Source organism: Sus scrofa, chromosome 13 (assembly GCF_054392235.1).
Source record: "Sus scrofa isolate SSC_HxYL_T2T_F1_AM1 chromosome 13, Sscrofa_HxYL_maternal_Yorkshire_Landrace_v2.0, whole genome shotgun sequence".
Classification (NCBI taxonomy): domain Eukaryota; kingdom Metazoa; phylum Chordata; class Mammalia; order Artiodactyla; family Suidae; genus Sus; species Sus scrofa.
In genome coordinates, this window is record NC_139395.1 from 58,825,888 (window position 1) to 58,848,256 (window position 22,369).

Consider the following 22,369-nt stretch of genomic DNA (forward strand, 5'->3'; position numbering starts at 1 on the left):
TCTACCCCAGCAGCCCCCACTCATTTAGGAAATTTAGGAAACCCAAAGTAGACATACTTTGAATAAACAAACTCTTTAGAAACAAAGCATAGAGACAACTTTTCAGTGGCCAAGGGATTTTGCTATGTTCAAGGGCTGGCTGACAGCTGACATCTATCTGGTAAGCTCTTTAAAGCTTTGAGAGTTAAAAAACAATTCCTCCCTCCCATTCCCTCTTCCCTTTTCCCCCTCCTCTCTTCCCCTCCCTCCCTCCTTTTCTTCCTTCCCTCCCTCCTCCTTCCTTCCTTTCTCTTTCATTGCCTTGTCACATAAGCTTTAGCCAGGATTCAGTCAAGGAAGGACTTTGGTGAAACCCAATCACAAATTTTCACATCGTTCACACCTTAGGCATTATTGGATAATAACCACGTAATGACTTCATTGCAACCACATTTGTATTATGCATGGATTGTATGACCATGTTATTCTGTAATGCTGGATTACTTTTCCCCTTCTGTAAAGCACTGCTGATCTGTGAAACCTCATAGTGCCATTGAAAATGTAGCTATGTGGATAAGTTAAGAGTCCAAAGTGCCTCATAGGAAAATCTTAGGCATTGTTGTTGAATTATACCACTGTGTCAAGATTTGCTTAAGGAACTTAAGCTGCTACTCTAAACCATTTATCAACTGTCTGGGATGCAATGGTATTGTGTTACCATCATTCTCCCTGCCCCAAATAAGCCACAAAACGTAATTCTTATGGAATAAAAGATCTCAGACAGAACACAGAGGGAGGTACAGACTGAAAGCTGAAACCCACCCCTTAGTTGGGCCTAGGTAGAAGTAGTTTTTGCAGCACATATGGTATGCAAGCTTCCCCACTGTGCTGTGGTCCCTCTCTGCTGAGGATGGGGTTTCACCCTGAAGTGGGTGCAGTATCGCTTCCTGGGATCTCCCACTTTCAGGTATAGGATCTGCTGGTGTTGGTGGAACTTGAACCCGGTGACAAGGTCCTCACAGTCAGGAGGAGGGAGGGTTGAGTTTTCATTAAGTGATCTGCCTGATTAGCTATGCAACTCCCATCATTGTTAGTGGGCAAGCTGTGACTAATAAGCCACTTTCTACTTGGGGGTTACATTTTCAATTTCTGTCTTAAATACTCTTGTAATACCATGTAGGAAATAGTGACTGTTATAGCACAGTCCCCAGTGGATGCATGCAGGGTGCAGAGCATTCAGGGGAATGGGAGTTTGGGGGCACATGTTTGAATAGAGTTTGTTTGTTTGTTTAGGAAGACATTATGGCTGGGTGTCTACACTACAGCAGAAAGAAAGGAGTCTGCTCTAGGACTGATCACTTCTCAGGCTTCTGAATTTAATGAAGTCAAATGTACCTCTCTCAGTGACTCAACTTCTTTTTCCGTAAATACCTATCTCACAAGGAAGTTATAATAGTTACACAAATGATGACATTTAAGTGCTTAGAGTAGTACCTGGTTCATAGATAGAACACAATAAATACTGGCATTGACTGCCTCAATAGGGATGTTAGGTAACTACCTCCTAGGACTGCTAAGAGAACTTAAAAGAAATAACACCTTCGATAAGATGATGTGGTTATTGCTAACGTACAGTTGGGAAATATACCTAAAAGAAAGCTTAAATAAATTGTATCATTAATATTAAACAGCCATTTATTAAACCCCTCAATTGTTGGGAATCTTTCTGTCTGTTTGCATTTGCCTTTTAGGAGAGCGCTCTCCTTTTCCCTCCCTCCAAAAGTTCTCTTTGGGAATGAATCATAAGAGCAGCTTTCAGGAGTTCTTGCCATGGCACAGCAGATTAAAAATCTAACTGCAGTGGCTTGGGTCCCTGCAGAGGTGCAGGTTTGATCCCTGGCCTGGCACAGTAGGTTAAAGGATCCAGCATGGCCACAGCGGTGGTGTAGGTTACAGCTACAGCTTGGATTCAATCCTTGGCCCAAGGACTTCCATATGCTGTGGGTGTGGCCATAAAAATTTGAAAAAAAAAAAAAAAGGAGCAGCTTTCAGAAAATTGTATGCTAGTAAACATTTCAGCTTCTTCCTTCTAAGGCAAGGGGTATGAAAGAAGGAACAATGTATTTGGAGTTGGGGAAGTGATTAGCAGTACAGTATTGGAAAAGTCACTCTTTTTACATCTTCATGACTGGATAGTGTCCCTTGGGGTTAAGTGGGGTAAAGTCAGGGCCCTGAAAGATCTTGACCCAGAGAATTAGATTCTGTTTCAAATGCTTGGTAAGGCGGAAAATAGAACTCAGACATTTGAGAAAGTGTTTCAAAGGTAGGGGTTGGAACAGAAAAGGTTTTCCAATAAATCTAACAAGTTAGCAACAACAACAAAAAAATCAAATGGGCCAAAATAATTCCTTCCCCATGAAATTAATCAGAACACTACATGTTTAAGAGTTCTGAAAACAAATCAGGTGACAATTGCAAAAATCCATAGAAAGATACTTAAAGGATTTAATTATTTTTTTGAGTTGGAATTAGAAATAGACATTATCTTCCACAAGGTCCACAAGATAGGCTAGAGATTCATCAATACCTATTTAACACACAGTTATTGAGGGTTCACATATTCCAGAACAGGGGGGATAAAAATGGTGAATAAAATAGATAATATCACCACTCTGGAGGGGTGGGTGGAAAAACCATAGTTGAAAGAGATGAGGTCTTTGGGGCCTTGGGGTCCTGGGAAATTCTTTTTGACCTTTAGGTTCCTGTTTTAAAAATGGAAATAATAGTACTTCTCCTATCTCTTTGTATGGTTGTTACAGACATAAAAATGAAAAAGTTATAAGGTTGTTTTGTTGGACACAGAGCAGGAAAAGCATTAATAGAAATAATAGAGCTAAACATGTCATTCAGTATCTTGTATCCTCTAAATCAGTATTTTTCAACCTTACCACTGTTGAAATTTTGGCCAGATAATTTTCTATTGTTGGGGGGTGGGGTGGGTTGCTGTGCCATGCAGGGTAAAGTTCACCATCTACCCATTAGCTGTTAGTAGCATTTCTCCCCCTCATCCCTGTTTGTGACTGTCAAAATGTCTCCAGGCATTTCCAAATAAACCCTGGGTGGACAAAATCATGCATAGTGGAGAAACACAGTTCTCAATCAATGGTTCTTAATTGAATCAAACCCCTGGACCTGTTTAAAAAAAAACAGATGCCTGAGCTCTATCTTAGATCTACTAACTCAGAATCTATGGCAAAGAACTGGGATGAATATGTCTCTAAAATAAAAAAAAATATGTAGCCCTCCAACACCAAAGCCTATCTAATTATGATAAAAAACATCAAACAATCATCAACAGAGGGGTATTCCACAATATGTCTGACCAAAATTCCTCAAAATTTCCAAGACGATCAAAGAGGAGCTTAACATGAGACCCAACTAAATATAATGAGATATTATAAATGGGATCTAAGAACAGAAAAAGAACATCAGGTAAAACTAAAAAGTATGAATAAGCTATGGATCAAAAAATACATTAAGTAATTCTGATGTACACCCCTGGTTAAGAAGCAGACATTAAAAGACAATACAATAATACCTATTAATATATAAAGACTTTAGCTCTTAAGATTTTGGAGCAGCTAAATGCCTACAAAGCAAACATCCAGATGTGTAGATTGGAGTCATCATAACCTGGGTGAAGCTATCACTTGTTTAAGTTCTGGAAAGATCTCTTCAAAGAGAAGTCTCGCCAAGACTGATGAAACTACAGTGTTGGTGAACCAGGGATTCTCCCAGAGGAAGCAGTAATGTCTCCTTGTTTAGTGCCCAAGGACAGAATCCTACCTCTTTTTCTTTCCCAAATCCTAGATGTCTGTAGATTCAGCCCAGGGCTGCCTCTTCTGGGGAACTATGTCTGAGGCTCCATCCCAGTGGGAACCTGCTCTACTTTAAAACAGATTTTCTTAAGGAAACGCTCCTACACTGTTGGTGGGGATGTAAATGGGTGCAGCCACTGTGGAGAACATTATAGAGGTTCCTCAAAAAACTAAAAATAGAGCTACCATAAGATCCAGCAATCCCACTCCTGGGAATATATATATCCAGAGAAAATTCTAATTTCAAAGGAAACACACACTCCAGTATTCATAGCAGCACTATTCACAATAGCCAAGGTATGGAAATAACCTAAATGTCCATTGACAGAGGCTTGGATAAAGAAGATGTGGTACATATATATAATGGAATACTACACAGCCATAAAAAGAATGAAATAATGCCATTGGCAGCAACATGTATAAAACTAGGTATTCTCATACTATGTGAGGTAAGTCAGAGAGAGACAAATATCATATGATATCATTTATATGTGGAATCTAAAAAATGAGACAAATGAACTTATTTACAAAATAGACTCACGGACATAGAAAACAAACTTATGGTTACCAAAGGGGAAAGGTTGGGGGGGGAGGGTAAATTAATAGTTGGGGATTAGCAGATACAAACTACTACATATAAAATAGATAAACAACAAGGTCCTACTGTATGGCACAGGGAACTATATTCAATGTCTTGTAATAAACCACAATGGAAAATAATCTGAAACTATATATGTAAAACAGAACCACTTTGCTAGAAACTAACACAGCATTGTAAATCAACTACACTTCAATTAAAAAAAAAAGATTTTCTTTGGGGATCCTGCAGCACAGCTGGGCCTTTTGTTACTTGCTATAATAGTCTCTGACCATTTCATCTCTGGCTTTTCAAATCCTATTGATGTGGAATGTATCACTACTTTTCTTCTCTCTGTTGCAAAGCCTGCCTTAGCATTAGGTAAGGATGGGCATTGGTTTTTGCATTACTACCACTACTGATGGAGACCACAACAACAAGAAGAGATATTTGTGACTAATGTCTATGCACCAAGCACCATCATGGTATAGGCATTCCCTCATTTAGTTCTCCTAAAGAGCTACATTACTGTTTTTATCCCTATTTTTTTACAGAGGAGGAAAGTGAGCTTTGATAAGGTTAAATAAGTTACCCAAAGTCACACAGCAATTAAGTGGCAGATGCAGAAATTGACCTTGGGGATGTCTTACTGCAGAACCTATGCTGCTCTTACTGCTTGATGTAAAGGAGATGGTTCCTGGGAGTTCCTATTGTGGCTCAGTAGGTTATAAACCCGACTAGTATCCGGGAAGATGGGGGTTCAATCCTTGGCCTCAATCAGTGGGTTAAGGATCTGGAATTGCCATGAGCTGTGGTATGGGTCACAGACACAACTTGCTGTGGTGTAGGTGGCAGCTTCAGCTTCAATTTGACCCTTAGCCTGGGAACTTCCATATGCTGCATGTGTGGCCTTAAAAAAAAAAAACGGGACAGTTCCCTAAAAATTGGAAAGGGCACCTTCTAATAGAAGGAAGCTGTAGTGATTCATTTAATGGGACAAGATAGAAGTTTTTACTGAAGTACAGAAGTTTCATGGGAACTACTCATAGATGAGGGCTAAGTTCCAGCTGAGAAAGGTAGGTATTGATGATCTTCGGTTTTTAATTTTTAGACCTCAAAAGATGTCTTTGGATAAAGCCTGTAAAAAGGATTTTTGAAACTAGATTCTGATACGTCTGCCAAGTAGAGTATTTCTTAGAGACAGTCACTGGAATCCCTTGGTGAGAAAATGATCCACAGATAATGCTCATCATTTATACCAAATTTAAACTTAAAGAGCCCATATCATTAAAGGATTTTTAAACTACTGACATTTTGAGCTGGATAATTCTTTCCTGTGGGGCTGTCCTGTGCATCTAAGGATATTTAACAGCATCCCTGGCCTCTACCCACTAGATGCTAATTGTACCTTTCCATTTGTGACAACCAGAAATGTCTCCAGACATAGCTGAATGTCCCTGTGGGAAAAATCACCTTGAGGTAAAAAACAGTGAGCTTTTAACTCTCCAAACTAGTGAGGTACCAAACACCTGTTCCCTGCCACCCCCAGGCCAAATAATAACTTTTTTGAACAAAAGGGTATGAGGTAGGCTCAAGGATGTGTTGTACAACACGGGGGAATATAGCCAATATTTTGTAATAATTAAATGGAAAGTGACTTTTAAAAAGTGTATAAAAAATAGGAGTTTCCGTCGTGGCACAGTGGTTAACGAATCCGACTAGGAACCATGAGGTTGCAAGTTCGGTCCCTGCCCTTGCTCAGTGGGTTAATGATCCGGCGTTGCCGTGAGCTGTGGTGTAGGTTGCAGACATGGCTCTGATCCCGCGTTGCTGTGGCTCTGGCGTAGGCCAGTGGCTACAGCTCCGATTCGACCCCTAGCCTGGGAACCTCCATATGCCATGGGAGCGGCCCAAGAAATAGCAAAAAGACAAAAAAAAAAAAAAAAAGTGTATAAAAAATAAAAAGTTTTAGGGAGTCGTGGCTCAGCAGTTAATGAACTCCACTAATATCCATGAGGATGCAGGTTAAATTCCTGGTCTTGGTCAGTGGGTTAAGGATCTGGCATTGTTGTGAGCTGTAGTGTTGGATCTGGCATTGCTATCGCTGTGGCCAGCAGCTACAGCTCCAATTTGACCCCTACCCTGGGAACCTCCATATGCTGTGAGTGTGGCCCCCCCCAAAAAAAGACCCAAAAAAATTTTAAAAAAGCAAATGGAAAGAAAAAATGACTTAGAGAATTTCATGAGGAAACTCATGAATTTAACTTTGCTTATTTTACATATTATTTTATGCAATATTATGTATTATGTGTTCTTTCCAAAATTTTTTTACACAAAAAATGGGTGGGGCTTTCATATCCTGGTTAGCAGGAAGATATGACAATTAATAATAATTCCATCCTGGGTAAGACCTGGAGATTTGCTGGTATAACTGGCATTAGTCCAGGGATGGTTAGGGTGAAGAATTCTGCCAAAGGCAGTCAAGGTAACCCAATGTGGCAAGTGGCGTTATCATTATAAAACCTTCTGACTTGGGAGTATTCATACTGGTGGCGAATCGCTAGACTCCATTAACTTGATTTTTAGTCACCTCAGCAGGAGTTAAATAGAACAGGAGGCTGTTAATTCTCTTCTATTTATTTTTTTTTATTTTTTTTGTCTTTTTGCTATTTCTTTGGGCCGCTCCCATGGCATATGGAGGTTCCCAGGCTAGGGGTCGAATCGGAGCTGTAGCCACTGGCCTACGCCAGAGCCACAGCAACGCGGGATCTGAGCCGTGTCTGCAACCTACACCACAGCTTATGGCAACGCCGGATCATTAACCCACTGAGCAAGGGCAGGGACCGAACTTGCAACCTCATGGTTCCTAGTCGGATTCGTTAACCACTGCGCCATGATGGAACTCCTAATTCTCTTCTGAATTGGCAATTGGGAATGAATGCAGTGTTCTAGTTGAGCCTTCTTTCCAGGTTTTTGGACACATGAAAATAAGTTGTAGCCACATGGTAGAAGCAACAATTTTTTTTTTTTTTAAATCAAGGTCCAGGTGCAATTATAAAAAGCAAAGCAGTTGGGGGAGGCCAAAGTGGGAATCCGTACTGCTGATCTAACACACTTCTCCAGATCCCTCCCATGGCTCAGAGAGGGACTGACTACTCTGGAGAGAGACAGTGAGGGGATGAAGAGTTTGGGACGTCTCCTAAGCTGGTCCTCTCATTGCATGAAGCCCTTCAAACATAATCTACTTCCAAGTCCTGCACAGCTCCCAAGCTAACTCTGGGCTTGACAAGTGGATACTTTGTTGTTGATGTTATACACACTCATCAAGTGTGTGTGAAGGTGGACGCAGAGGGACATGCGACACGCTGCCAGGTAGGGCTCCCATGTATACATGCAGCATTAACCTTTTTTCTTGCTCATCCAGATCAATGGCTCTCAAACAGGAGTGATCTGGACACCCCCACCCCCTCCCAGGGGACATGTGGCCACGTCTGGAGACATTTTTGGTCGTGACTGCTGAGAGGGGTTTGCTACTGGCACCTAGTGAGTAGAAGCCAGGGATGCTGCTCAACATCCTTCAATACAGAGGCCAGCAGCCCACAACAATCGCCTGGCTCAGAATGTCAGTATTACAGAGGGCAGGAAACTCTGCTCTTGGGAGGGAGAGACCTATAATAACCTACACATTATACTACATATGATGAAATCATTTCACTGATTACCACCAAGATTTTTGAAAAATGGAATAGAAAATATCAGACTGCATCACATAGAGGGTAAATATTGTTTCATAAATGATTTTGCATGTGTGTATGCATGCATGTGCTTGTGTGTTATGTGTGTATACATAAATACTGGTAAAATTTGCTTCTTACTGTGAGTCATGGGCAAATAAGAGATTTGCTGATCTTACTCTGTACTTCTCAAACTTTAATATGCCTTTGAATCAATGGAGGATCTTGTGAAAATGTAGCTTCAGATTCATTTTGGCTGGGGTTAGGGCTGAGATTCTGTGCCTCTTACAAAAACTCCCAGGGACAGCTGATGCTGAGGGTTCAAGGACCACATTTTGAATAATATGAACCTAGATTATATTTAAATTCATTCATTAAAAATTTTAGGGCAAGTGATTATGACTTTAGACATGATGAGACAGTGAAATCCTTCAATAGTAGCCTCTACAGAGCCTGGTAAGGAGAGAGAGGGTTACTTGGTTAATTACTAGGACTTAGTAGAACTCTATCTTGCAACACAGTGTGATAATATTTGTTCCACAAAATGTGCCTTGGCTACTGTGTGTGTATGTGTGTGTGCTTGCACGTGCGTGCATTCAAGTACATGTGTGATATGTGTAAGGGTCTGTCACTTCCTGCCTCCATGCACTAAGTCTGCCATAAGAAAAAAAACAAACCTTTTCTAAGATAGAAAAGTATTGTGTGGGTCACATTAGCATGGATACTGTGACCTTAATGTAACAGAGCAATCAGCCTGGCTTCTTAGAATGATTATTGGAACATTCTTTGCTGGAAAAGAAAACAAATTAACTGTATTCACCAAATGTCTCCTGGAACACAGAAAGCTGTTCTCGTAAAGGCACTTAGCAAAACTCTTCCTTGCACACAGGCGCTAGAAAAAATTCAAGACTGGTTTTTATATAAGGTTTGCCTGAAAGTCAACAAGATCGATTTCTGTGAATGGCTTTAGATGAAGCTAGCCAGATTAGAAAGAGCTACTTGAAGACATGTCCCTGAAATATAAATCTGTAAGCATGATGCTAACAGAAAACAAATACTTCCTTTGGGATAGTAATAACCCATTTGATACAACTAATCCAAATATATTAAAACTACCTTATTTTTTCTGCATATACGGTTGGTGAAACCTCAAATTGCCTAGGCATGGAGAGAAGCCTTCCCATATTCATATGGACTAGAAATGTGTTTTTATACTTATGACTCCAAAAGAAAAATAATGAATTGTTATCATTTACTTGTTATTGTGAAGGCCATAGGGGAAGAAAAGATGTATATTTGCATATGAGTTTCATTGCAATAGGGCAGCAGAGGCATCAAAACACTTCTTTCCAACCCCTGTCATGTTAAAGATCAAAAACTTCTATTTTGAGTGCCTTATTCTTTTGGCTTAATATTTTGTTAAAATTGCAAATATTCCAACAAGGACAGCACTAAATCTTCTTCATCTTAATAGAGGAGGAAATAGCACATCTGCTAAAAGCAGAATTCGATGATGGGAAGTAGGGAAATCATGAAGACAGTAGGACTTTAAAGGGCACTAGAGGATAAAAGTCATGAGGATGAACTTGGATTGTCTTATACTCCTAGCTTAGAAAGGTCCTGAGTCTGAGGTTCACACCCAAGAACCCATACCCTAATCATATGTGTGTGTGTGTGTGTGTGTGTGCATGTGTGCATGCATGCGTGTGTGCATGCACATGTGTGTGTGTGTGTATGGATATATATTCCTTATAACATTACAAATCAAAGTGGACAGGCCTAATACTTCTCATTTCCCTCTTACTCTCTGTCCAATTCCCATATTCTTCTTGGGAAATGACATTCCTCTATAGCTCTAATGCAAGGCCCAGGACATGGTTTAACTGCCAGAATTTACTTTGGTATTCCCAGTTATGTGTGTGTGGGGGGGAATCCATTGTCTCTCCTTTCCTGGTTCATTTTGGATTTGTTTTTACGTTCCAATATATAAAATCCACACAGAATCTAAAGGGTATCCTAGTAGTCTGGAGAACAAGCTGTTTAGTCTCATAATTGAGGATGAGAGGGACAAGGTCATAGTTCAATTAAAGTTTGATCTAAAGAGTATCGAAAGCTCAGCTTCAGACTGATTTGAAGGGCTTAATTTCACATTGATAACTGCAAGGAAAATCCTCAGAAAATTAACCAAGATACCTTCTGAATGATCTAAGGTGCAGAGGGAAGTTAAAGTTCCTGGTCTAAGATTTTTACCAAAGCAGTGAGATAAGAAATACTGGAGGAGTTCCCATTGTAGCACAACAGAAACAAACCCGACTAGAATCCATGAGGAGGCGGGTTTGATCTCTGGCCTCGCTCAGTGGGTTGGGAATCTGGTGTTGCCTTGAGCTGTGGTGTATGTCACAGATGTGGCTTGGATCCTGCATTGCTGTGGCTGTGGTATAGGCTGGCAGCTGTAGTTCCGATTCAAACCGTAGCCTAGGAACTTCCATATGCTGAGAATGTGGCCCTAAAAAGAAAAAAAAAAAAAAGAAATGAACCAGGACCTCAGACATACCCATCTAGCTCATAGCTCAGGTATCTGTGCCTTAGTATATGAAATAAAATCCCTGCAGCTTTTTGTATGGCCAGCTTGTTCCATGACCTCTGTGGATTTCTTGCTGTCTAGCTTTTTTTTTTTTTTTTTAATACTTTCAGAAATTCTCCCTACATACAGAAAACAGTTTTTTTTTTTTTTTTAAACCCTGGTTGAATTATGCTGAGTTACTAATTATGTCCAAAAGAGCTACTTGGTTGAATTCAGCTAGATATTTTTTTTTTTCCTCCTCAAATCAGTTCTATGTTTAGATAGTAATAAACTCCTCCAGTCTGCAGAACAATTGGCACGGCGGTCCCTTTAACAAGTCGGGATCATGAAAAAAGGGCCAGTGCTGGTAAAAAGAAATTTAAAGTACATCACAACCAGATAAAACATGTGGCCCTGTATCCCTGTATCAGAGCCTGGGTTGCAAAAACCAACCATAGAGAATATTTTTGGGACAAGAGGGAAATTTTGAATATGGACAGTCTATCAGATGAACACTTACTGACATGGAAAATCAAGACCGTTAACTTAAAAACAGCAATTTTTACTCACTTATTTTGGTTAAAAGAACTTAATGTATCCTAAGGACATATAAAAAGATCCAGAGAATAAACACTCAAATAAGAATCTCTGCCTGATGGACATGTAATGTTTTCTTATTTTTGCTTAGCTATATTTTCGAAATGTCTCCAGTGGACATTTATTCCATCTGTCATAATAAAAGGTATTAACTCCTCCCCTCTCCACCCCAAAAACTCCTCATGTTATAAGGCCAATTCTGATTTACATGCCAATGCGATGCACTTTTGTTTAGGGAGGAGGGACAGGTCATTTTAAAGTCACTGGAAGGAACAAATAGTTCTGTGAGACAATGAGGATTATGACGATAATAAAAGACTTGCTGAATTGTTAACTATGCCAGGCTACACCAGTACTTATTTAGTCCCCACAACAAAGGGAAGAAGTCATTTTCTTTACAGATGAAGAAAATGAGGCTCAGAGAGGTTAAACAATTCACCTGAAGTTAAACAGCTCAGAAGTGACAAGACCAGGACCCTTCTCCTGTCTGGCTTACTTCAAAAGCCCCAGTCCTGACCATGGCTCTTCTGCCTGTTTCTGTGCTACATTTTACCGAAAGTAAAAAGGTACCAGGCTGCTGTACATTTATGTAATCCTAAGCAAGCTTGGGGTTAATGGCTGAAAGTGACAGCAAGATTCTCATAGCATCTTGGAATGAAGATGGAGCTTTGTTGAACAAGAAAAAAGATGCCTGGGAAAAGCCTTTCCATTTAGTGATGATGAGGATGAGGATGTGACGATGATGGTGGCTGACACTTACCAAATGCTTCCTTGGAGCCCGATGCTTGCAGGAGCTCACGGCACATCACCCTCATAATGATTCCATGAGAAGGTTCTGCTTATTACCATCTCTGTTACACAGATGAATCAGCTGAAGCTCTGAGAGATTAAACACCTTGTCCAAAGTCACCCAGCTTGTAAGGATTAAGGGTGAGGTCTGAAGGCTCCAGAAGCAAGGCCCGTGCTCACTACCTAAGAGCTCCCATGAAGGGACAGCCGAACCTGCTTATTGCTTTAGAGAGGAGCTAACTCACTATCTTAGTGTCTTGAATGCCACATGCCTTGATTTCTCTCATCACCCCCCTCAAACTGCAACCTATCACACTGGTGAATCTTGTGTACTTTTGGAGGTAGTTTCCCTCACCTGGACAGGTGGCCACATACATTATAGCATCACCTAATAGCAACAATAACAAGGCTTTCCTTCTGGCCAGTCTTTCTGTGCTTACTTCCTAGAGCAGGGTGGCTCCTACTCTGATTGATATATGTTCATGTAGAGAGTGCACTTGTAATTTAATCAGGTCATTAAAAATAAAGTTCTCTCTGGCTTCATATAGAAATACAGCAAATATATTTTAATGCACAGAGGTTTCATTTTTCAAATTACCCCTTTAAAGGGACACATTCACACTCAATTACTGTGCTGACACATAAAGTGGACAAATATACGGTTTGATAATGGAACAGCAAATTAAAATCTATGCAAGGCAAAGGATACGGAGTGGCGGCCCCATCCGAACCCGATCGTGCTGCCTGATTAAGAGCTTACGAGGCAGTTTGGTGAGGGGCCCTTTCCTGATCTGATAACTGCCACGGAGAAGCCAAATGCAGAGTCAATCTGCAAGTACTTAATCCTCCAGAAGGCAGATTAAGTGTATAATTGACCTATATAATCCATGTATCATCTCCAGTCAACTGTTCTCTGGGCCCGGTTCACAGGGATACGGGGCCTGAAGAAAGGCAGTGTGGATGCAGCATTACCCCCACTGTGGATGCCATCCAAGTTCGAGATGGCTTTTTAATCACTCATCTCCGAGCCTGTGAGGTTTAAGCAGATGAATTCGCCCTAAGCACATCTCTTTTAATCCCGATTTTCTTCTCAGTCTGTATCTTCAAGAAGTACAAGGAGGAAAGAAAATAAATTAATTTTTGTTTAGACCTTGAGATCTTAGGTGCTTCTCTTGATGATCTGATCTCTAATTTCAAAAAGCATGTTTTTGTTTCGGGGAAGATGTTGAATTAATCACCAGAGAAGGGGGGAAAAGCCATCTGCATGATTTATGGACACTCAAGCTTTAAATCACTGTCTTTGAGAGTTATTTCTTGGGCTGTGCTTTCCTTTTCAGTTGCTGCTTTAGGAATATGGAGATTATTCAGCTCCGTGTTTTATCTTTTCTTTAAAAGTCAGCAATAATTTTCAAAGAGGCTGAGCTCTCACTTGAGTCTGACAGCAATCGGATTCTCTTTTGAAACAGTCAGTATCTTTAACATAATTTCAATTCCTTGTCATTATACATATTGGACTATTCTCTTGCCCTACACTCCTGAATGTTTTTGTCTCAAAATGTTATAAACTGTGATGTTGCAGCAACTGAAACCAGTTGACAAGGGCTAAAAAAAATGGACAAAAAAGCAGATGAAAAAATGTACAGCTGCATATCTGAAATGCCAAGAAAAATGGGATTCTTTTTCCAGCCAGCACTAAAGTTTTCTTAGGTGTGTGACTAAAAAGGTTGCTGGCATTTTAGAGAAGATATAGGTAAAGCAATTGTTGATAAACACAGAATTTTTCACTGCACTGAAAAGACCTGGTTGAGGCAATGTTCTGCCTGGATTTCTTCAATCCACCTAGAAAATGTCTGTTTAAAAAAAAATTTTGGTGAAGATGAATTTGGAAAGCTGCTCTTAAGTTACATAATAAAATAGATAAAAATGCAGAACATTAAATATAGAGCCCCAAATGCTATGCCGATAATCTCCCACAAGCACCCAATTCCAGCCAGAAGTACAATGACGAGGCAAAGAAAAAAAAAAAACAGCTCAGACAGAGAGAGAGAAAGTGTCCTGAAATACAGGCCTGGTTAAAACAGAAGATGTGCTCATTAAATGACCAACTATTAGTTCAAATAGTCTCAGATACAGACACACACTAAAGCCATCCAGCCTTTTCCACGAGATACATGAAGAAAGACAAAAAAATGGGAATATTCCTGCAGAGAAAGAACTTAAAGGACTTATCAGGTAAATAAAACTAAGACTTTGAAATACAGCTAAAAACACAACAGGAACTCTGAGAAACATGCGTCTGAATGACAGATGCCAGCAGGAACTAAAAACCAGAGAATGACACAACAGTCAAAATCAACAACCTCCAAACAGCAAACAATCTCGGAGAAATATATATTTTTCCTCATTCTGAATGCTAATTTTCTATTATTCATTTTTGCCATTTATCAAAATGCAACAATTTGGAAGAGAAACCTCTCAGATCAACAAGTTTTTCTCAAGAGCTTTCTGCCAATTGTTTAGAAACCCGCCCCAGGACCATTATTGTTAAGAAGGGAAATGAAAAAGTAACTTCAGCGTAGCAAGAAATTTAGGGTGGGAGGTTTTGCAGCCCCTTTTGCCTTAATATTCTGATTCCCTCGTGTAGCGGGGTGGACATGAGCGCCTTGCAGAGCGTGTATATGTAAAGAAATAAACACCATGCCTGAGGAAACAGAAGCCGAAAATAATCAAACATGTTGGTAATCTGATGTTTTGCTGCTAGATTATAGAAAAAACACTAAGTACTGAATTAAATTACCGGGGCTGCATGGTAATGAAGCTTTTTGAGAAGCTCTGGGTTTTTGCGAATGACAAATGTTTTAAATCCATGACAGATTCAAGAACTTTTTTTGCACTACATCAGTTAGGTTGCCTAGCACCAATATTCTGTAAATTAGGGGAGCAGGTTATTTGGAAAGTAAGGAAGTAAATGGCAAAGAAATTCGTTATCGCTAAATAAGCTACTGAACATTTTTTTCCACAGGGGTGGGAGTGATGCTTGGTGAATGATTGTAATAGTTAAGTTTTACAAGCAGATATTCAGGGAAGAGTAATTAAGATTCCTTTGAAAAAACATAACTGGGACACTATGAGATTCAATTGTGGGGATTCTTATAATGTTACTGATGCCATTTTATGCTGGTCAGTATAATTCCACAAAAGAACTTGACATACTCGTGGATTTTTGAATGACCTGAAACGAAATTTGCAGCTTGAAAAGCATACTCTTAGGGATGTTTCTTTCCATTATCGATTCACATAAATGACCAGAGGGCTTGAATTTGCCTGCATTCTTAAACAGTCGGGCAAGTCCAGTTTTACCATCTGTGCTAGCCAAGGCTACACTCTTATTTGAAATAAAGACTCAGTTGTGCTTTCCCTTTAAAAAAAAAAAAAAAAAAGCCCCAGAAAAGGACACTTTGCCTTGCTGCCTTCAACAAAGCTACCTTAAACAAAAATTCCCCCTCATCCTTCATTTTAAAAACAATAACGAGAGCAGGGTAGGTTATTTGTCAATGAAGCAGTAGGCTGAACTGCAGATTGAATGTCAAATTCAGTACTGGATGTTTGAAAGTTTTAGAGTACTCAGGGATTTTCATATACACCCTCACACGGGAACAAGCACACACACACACACACTCGAGGGCCACACAAAACCGAGAATCAGAAGATATTGATCAAAAGGGAAAAAACCAAGTCAACCTAGGCATTGAAAAGAACAACCCACAGGCTTCTGGAAAATTGGTAGCCTGGAATTTCATTTAGTGGTGATGGGCAGAGTGTCCACCCTCCAAAATGCAGACCCGAGGGTGCTGCCTGCCTGCTTTCAATGCCTATTGGCTGGGCGATTGTGTCCCAGACATTCTAGGCTCAGTACTTTCATAAAGGCACACATGCAGAGAGGGGCGAGGACCTGCCGGTGAGCTTTATGCATGTATGAGGCATTCTCAGTGGATGTGGGCCATGCTAGAAGATGTACACAGGAAGATTATTTGATTCTAATTCATGCCACTTGATATAATGTGATAAAACATTTGACATGAGAGATAAGTTCCATTTTAATCCAAGGGAGGACGGGTGGGAATTAAAAAGTAAGAAGGGTTTTTCTCAAAGAAAGGTGATGCAGAGGAAAGAGCGGTTTTGAGCACAGAAAGGGGATGATTAGAAAAAAAAAAAAAGAAAGAAAGAAAGACAGGAGCCTTTTCAACACATGAGGAAAGCAAATGAGCTGGAAGACAAAGCATATAAAAGTCAGGAGCTGCAGAGTCTTAAGCAGTGCCAACAATGAGCTCACTTAGCCATGGAACAAAAACACACACACACACACACACACAAACTCAATGTAAATTGCTGAACACAATCACAGGAAAAATATAGAAACACGGATTCCATAGTAGACCAAAACATTAATGTTCGGGCTGGCACTAAAAATACGGAAACCTGGACAGGAGGAGCTCACGCTTCACAAGACAGAAGTAGGCTGTACAATTAGAGCCACACGGAGACAAGTATGTCAGCTTCCATGCACTCTGGCCGGGTCTACACTGGCAAATTCGGTGGAAACTTGAAAGAAAATATCTGGCTAAATTAGGCAGCCCCATCTGCTTTGGCCTGAAAGAGGCAGGCGATTTGAGACCAAAGCAGATTTTTTTTTTTCTTTTTTCCTTTTTTTTTGCTTTTTGCCTCAGTGGCTTGCTTTGGAAGGGCAGATGTAGTCTCAGTGGAAGTAAGATTGCTTCATAATGATTAACCCTCGGAAACCTGCATTTTTCTGAAGTTTACTCAGTCTGGCAGCCTGATGAATCTGCTCTTTGTCCATCAGCGGCTTCCCCCGAATCTTCAAGTGGGTGGGTGGGGAAGGGACACCTTGGTTCAGAAGGGCAAAGGACCAAGGGATGAACAATAAATGTTTGCCAAAACATAAACAATACATGTATGCCCAGGGCTAACTAAGGATTTCTAGTTCTTCGGAAACAAAATCATCTTTGACGTGATCAAAGATGCAACATTGACTGCAAAGTCACACATCACAGCTGGTGGCAGGGAGGTCTGCCCCTCAGGAGAGGTAGCTGGCCTCAGCCTCCCAGCTGGCAGGGCATATCTCCCTAAAGGGGGCCAGACTGCAAGGAGGGGAGCCATGACCGGGGAAGGTCTTTGCCAGTTAGAGGAAGCTGCCTCACAAGCTTTGTGCACGGAGAAGCCTGCCTGCTTTAGGCTGTGCGCCGTCCTCCGTATCACACAGATTGGGACTGAGACACGGCCACACCAGAGTGGGGTCGGAACAGACACACAACAGAGAGGAGCCTAAGGCAGAGGGAGAGGAAAAGATTTTGTTTGCATTAGGACCAATCCGTTTTCTCAAAATGTGACTTATCCTCCTGTCTCTTATTTTGTCACATTTTGGAGGGTCTCCTCCTTGGCCTTCAAGGAGGAGAAGGCATTTACTTACATCAAATAACCTTTCTATATACATCTCCTCATTGACCTTATCACGGAGGACATCCTGAGAGTGGCGAACGAAAGTCACATAGGCATCAGCCACGTCCATCCCGGGTTTCTGCAAAGAAACAGGAGAACATGAAAATGAAATTCTCAGACAGTGACTTTGTCTCCACTACCTATGCATTTTGCTCTGCCCACCTCACACAGCTCTACCTGCCCACCCCCCACCCTAGAGCCTTTGCTGGCATCTGAGGCTAGCTCCCCAGTGCTGAAAGCTATCCTTAGCACACAGGATTGCTATCCAGAGCTGATACTCAAACCTCCTGCTCTTCCTAGAAATTTAACCTAGCTGAGAAGGGAGTTGGGATTACAGAGCTTTATGGAACATTTTTCTATTATTATTATTATTATTATTATTATTATTATTATTATTATTATTTTCTGTCTAAGATACTCTCTTCACTGGAGAACCCAGAGACCTTCCCTGGTTTTTCCTTGGATTGAAACCTCTGCTGAAAAATACTCAAATATACTTTGTCTTCCACTGCCTGTGCTTACCATAGTATTAGAAAAGGCTCAGTTTTCCCCCATCCCCTCTTGAAAAATTGAGAAAGTGCCAAGTAAAGAAACTGTATTTCAGTCTATAGCCCCTCCTACCCAGCTCATATTTTGGGGGTAGTTTAACCTGAGCACGTAATGACTGTTTCCCAGTTAGTTTACTCAGAGGAGGCATTCAACCAGTTGACTTTGCTTCCCGGCACTGTCTTACTGTCCAGGGATTAAAACAAGATGTGGAGGGGGAAAGATCGGATTTTTAAATAAATTAGATTTTCTGGAAAGGTAAGCAGGTGGTTTACCCAGGAGTTACAAAATCATTTATCATAAGAAAAAAAAGTAAGAATGCACAGTGCTTGAGATGTTGCAATCAAAGTTATCTCCAAAGAAACCTATTAAAACACTGTAATATGGGTCATTAGGATAGCTGCCACCAACCCCTTAAATTTCCACAGTGGAGACGTATGTTGGCTAATAACTAAAAAGATTAGTTTTCATTACTGTGATTTACCTTAGATCACAAAGTATCATTTCTCTATAAGACGTGACTGTCAGGCACTGCAAATTGAAGTTAGTTAACACTTCTGTGTAATTTCCAGGGTGAAAATGAGGAAGGTTTGGAAACAGTAGGACTGTATTTTTTTTTCCTGATACAAAGCAAACAATTATCAAGCAAAGGGCCAATGCTTGGCCCCTGGGATGCTAGTAACATTTCTTAACACCTGCTGAAACAATGACAAGGTATTAATTTGAAAAACAATGAGGACAACCCAAAGCCACAGTAGTCAACTGTTACACTTTCAAGCAATTTTCAGCAAATGGATTGAGCAGGTTGCATGATTGTCCTATAATTGTTGCAGTTTTACCATACAAAACAATAGAGGTTCTCCAATGAGATGTTAAGTGATAGCTATCAGTTCTCAACTGGCACCTCTCCTCCTCTCCCTTTGGCAGCCACTCATCAAAGGGCATCCTCAGTAGGGCTAGGGACCCCTACCTGGGGCACTTGAGAAACTTATTATTATTATTTTCATTTCTTCCCTGGTGATGCCTGTGGCAGATATAGCCTTTTCCTGGACACATGCAGCCATCTCAGAGCTAAGATTCAAAGCCAAACTCAGCAGACCTCTTTGTAACTACAATGTTAGGAACAGCGATCTACAATAATGATGATTTTCACCACTCCTTTGGTTTTTATTAAATTACTGTCCTCAAAGGGGAATGTAATTTAAGTTTTAAAAACTTGAGAAATAAAATCATTGCGGTTTAGCTCATCCAGGCAGTTAAAAAAAAAAAAAAACCCGAAAAGCCAAAAACCCATGACACTCTAAGTTTTGACCAAGTTTTATTTTTCTTCATAGCACTTAGCAATGTCTTACAAAGACATAAATTTATTTGTCTTTTGTCTTCACCCACTAGAACATAAGCTCCATAAATACAGGGACTTCATTTGATCTATTTTCTATTGCATAATGCCTGGCACATAGTAGGTGCTCAGTAAATATTTGCTGAATGAAAAAAATCACGAATGAATAAGCCCCTGCTCTGCTTCCTTTTTTCTCCCCTTTTCTTTTTATAGCAGCACCTGTAGCATATGGAAGTTCCCAGGCTAGGAACTGAGTTGGAGCTGCAGTTTTGACCTACACCTCAGCTTGTGGCAATGCCGGATCCTTAATTCACTGAGCAAGGCCAGGGATTGAACCTGAACAATCACAGAGACAATGTTGGGTTTTTAACCCACTGAGCCACAATGGGAGCTCCTCTACTTCCTTTTTAAAACTCCTCAGTCACATTACATAGATTTTCATTGAATCTCCTCCAAACTGGAACATCTGAAAATCACTTCAATTTCTCTAGGCCTTGGTTTCACCATCTGTGATATGGGATTGATTATAGCTCCCCTACTTACGTTAAAGGATTGTTTTTATCATTAACTAAAAAAATGGAAGTTAGAATGCCTTAAAGACTGTAAATTGCTATACAAACATGAGCCACAATGATTATTTTCCCCCAAGCCCCCCAAGATTATATCACTTCATGGTCTTATCTACCTTTGGAATCTACTTTGGAACTAAGAAGAAAAAAGGGGCTTCAGAGAAATGATCATCAAAATAAAAATGACCACGTCTCTGCATGAAAATACGTTATCTCATGATAAGAGTTTTTCAGTCCCCACTCACAACCAATTCCATCAAGTCTGCTTTCCACCCTTTGGTGGACCAGGAAGGAGAATGAAGGGACTTATGTGAAACAGGTGTGCTGGTAAAATGATCACCTTTCTTGACACTCTGAGCTTGAGGGAAGAGGCTGCCAAACTGTAGCACCAGATATGTAGACTCAGTAGTCCCTGAGATTTGGGACTATCAGGGGCAGATATAGGGCCTCCTATATTTTGGGAGGCCCAGGGGGGAGCAGGTCACTATGTGGCCACTGGGGGAAGATAAAGTCACAAAGGTGATCCTTGGTTATAGAGAAAGGGTTAAAGTATTGCCAGTTCCCTATTTAAAAAGACAGGGAAGAATGTGCAATGCATTCTAAGCAGGTTTTCGACCAAAGTGGTTAATATAAAAACTATTCGCAATAGCAAAAAGACAAAAAAACAAACAAACAAACAAACAAAAAAAACAAAAAACTATTCGCAGACCAATAAGCTAACTGTAGTTATAGATAGAAAATATTCTTGACTAAACAAGTGATGCTATTAGATAAATTAAGTTTTATACCACACTGCTATCTAAACACAATAGGAAAATATTCAGGTGATGGTTTTCAATATCTCACAATTATATTGTTTCTTTTAAACGTGGCTTGGGCAGATTGATGGAATAGGACGTAGATTTTAGAAAATAATTAAACAAGGAACATATAAATCTCTGTATAGTTAAACTTCTTCCATGTATGGAAGACATAATTTGCGAAGAAGCCACTTGGTGGCTTAGGAAAAATAGGATATTTTAATCGTAGCTTGCTCCTCCCAGGATATTTCTGAGCTTGGGAAAACTAATTCAGATTTTCAGCATCCTAAGCAAGCCCTAATTAGGAATGCAAATCTGCTCCATTTTGAAGGGTCGAATACTACATCTAAGACAAAGAGATATGCTTTGGGGATTATACAATGTTTTGAATGATGGGCAATAGTGCTTCTCTCTATTAGTGTAGCTAATTAAGAGACAAACCTCTAAGGTAACTAACTACTAGTCCCCACAAGGAACTAAACCAACAAACTATGTGCCAAAACCCTCAAAGGGCAACAGGAGTAAACTCAGAGTCTTCAGAGCTAGAAACAACTTGGAAGATGATTTTACCCAATGGTTTTTAAACCTGGCTGCAATAAGAAGGATATGGGAAGCTTAAAAAAAAAAAAAAATTGATACCTAGACCCCATACCCAGAGATTCTGCTTTAAATTGGCTAGCAACCTCACATTAATACTCATACAAGCTCCCCAAATGTTTCCAATATATGACCAAAGTTGAGAATCATTGATTTAGTCCACTGTTCCCAAGGTTGCACTATGTATCAGAATCAAGTGGAGAACTTGTTAAAAAGAGACTTTCAGGCTGCACCCTAGAACTACTGAATCAGAATCTCTGGAGGCGAAGGGCTAGAACTTTCCATTTAAAAAAACCCAAAAAACCAAAAAACCAAACCAAAAAATCTTGGAAGTATTACCTCTGCATATTCTGGTTTGGGGACCCCTGATTTAATGGGTGAGTCACTGGTGAGCTGGTAAAATGGCTCTTCAAAACAAAAACAACAAAACAAAACAACAAATCTTGATCTGTAGTGCTTGCCAATTTCCGTGGTGTAAATAGTTTCTCCATGCCTGATTTTAAGCTAACAATATGTGTGTGACTAAGGCAGAGTTGGAAAGAAATGCATACAACTAACTCGTGGGAGCCATTGCTGTCAGGTTTTATATATGGAACTGCTAAGTCCTTGAATCTTCATGGTCCCACTTACTTGCCAGGTGACCTTGACCATGCCACTTAACCTCCCTATGCCTCAGTTTCTTCAGCTGTGAAACAGGATGATCATATTACTTCCCTCATGGGGTTGTTTTGAGAAGTAAACAATGTATATATAGTACATGTGTATAATGTATTATTATTTTTAGAACATTGTTTATTAAAACATTTATTATAATATTATTTGCTACAAAAATACTTTAATCAGGAATTTCCTTGTGGCATAGTGGGTTGAGGATCCAGCATTGT

At 40.1% G+C, this 22,369-nt stretch overlaps 1 protein-coding gene across 25 annotated transcripts in view; it reads right to left on the bottom strand.

Annotated features, from left to right (window-relative positions):
• CADPS (calcium dependent secretion activator) overlaps positions 1-22,369 on the bottom strand; it is a 502,621-nt gene that overhangs the window by 22,695 nt on the left and 457,557 nt on the right. For all 25 annotated transcript variants that reach the window (XR_014823443.1, XR_014823444.1, XR_014823442.1 and 22 more), the window contains one exon: positions 17,606-17,713. Coding sequence is in view for 21 of the 25 variants with exons in the window: in XM_021069166.2 (XP_020924825.1) it covers positions 17,606-17,713 (108 nt within the window). In the remaining 4 variants the exon portion in view is untranslated. The remainder of the gene's footprint in view (positions 1-17,605; positions 17,714-22,369) is intronic.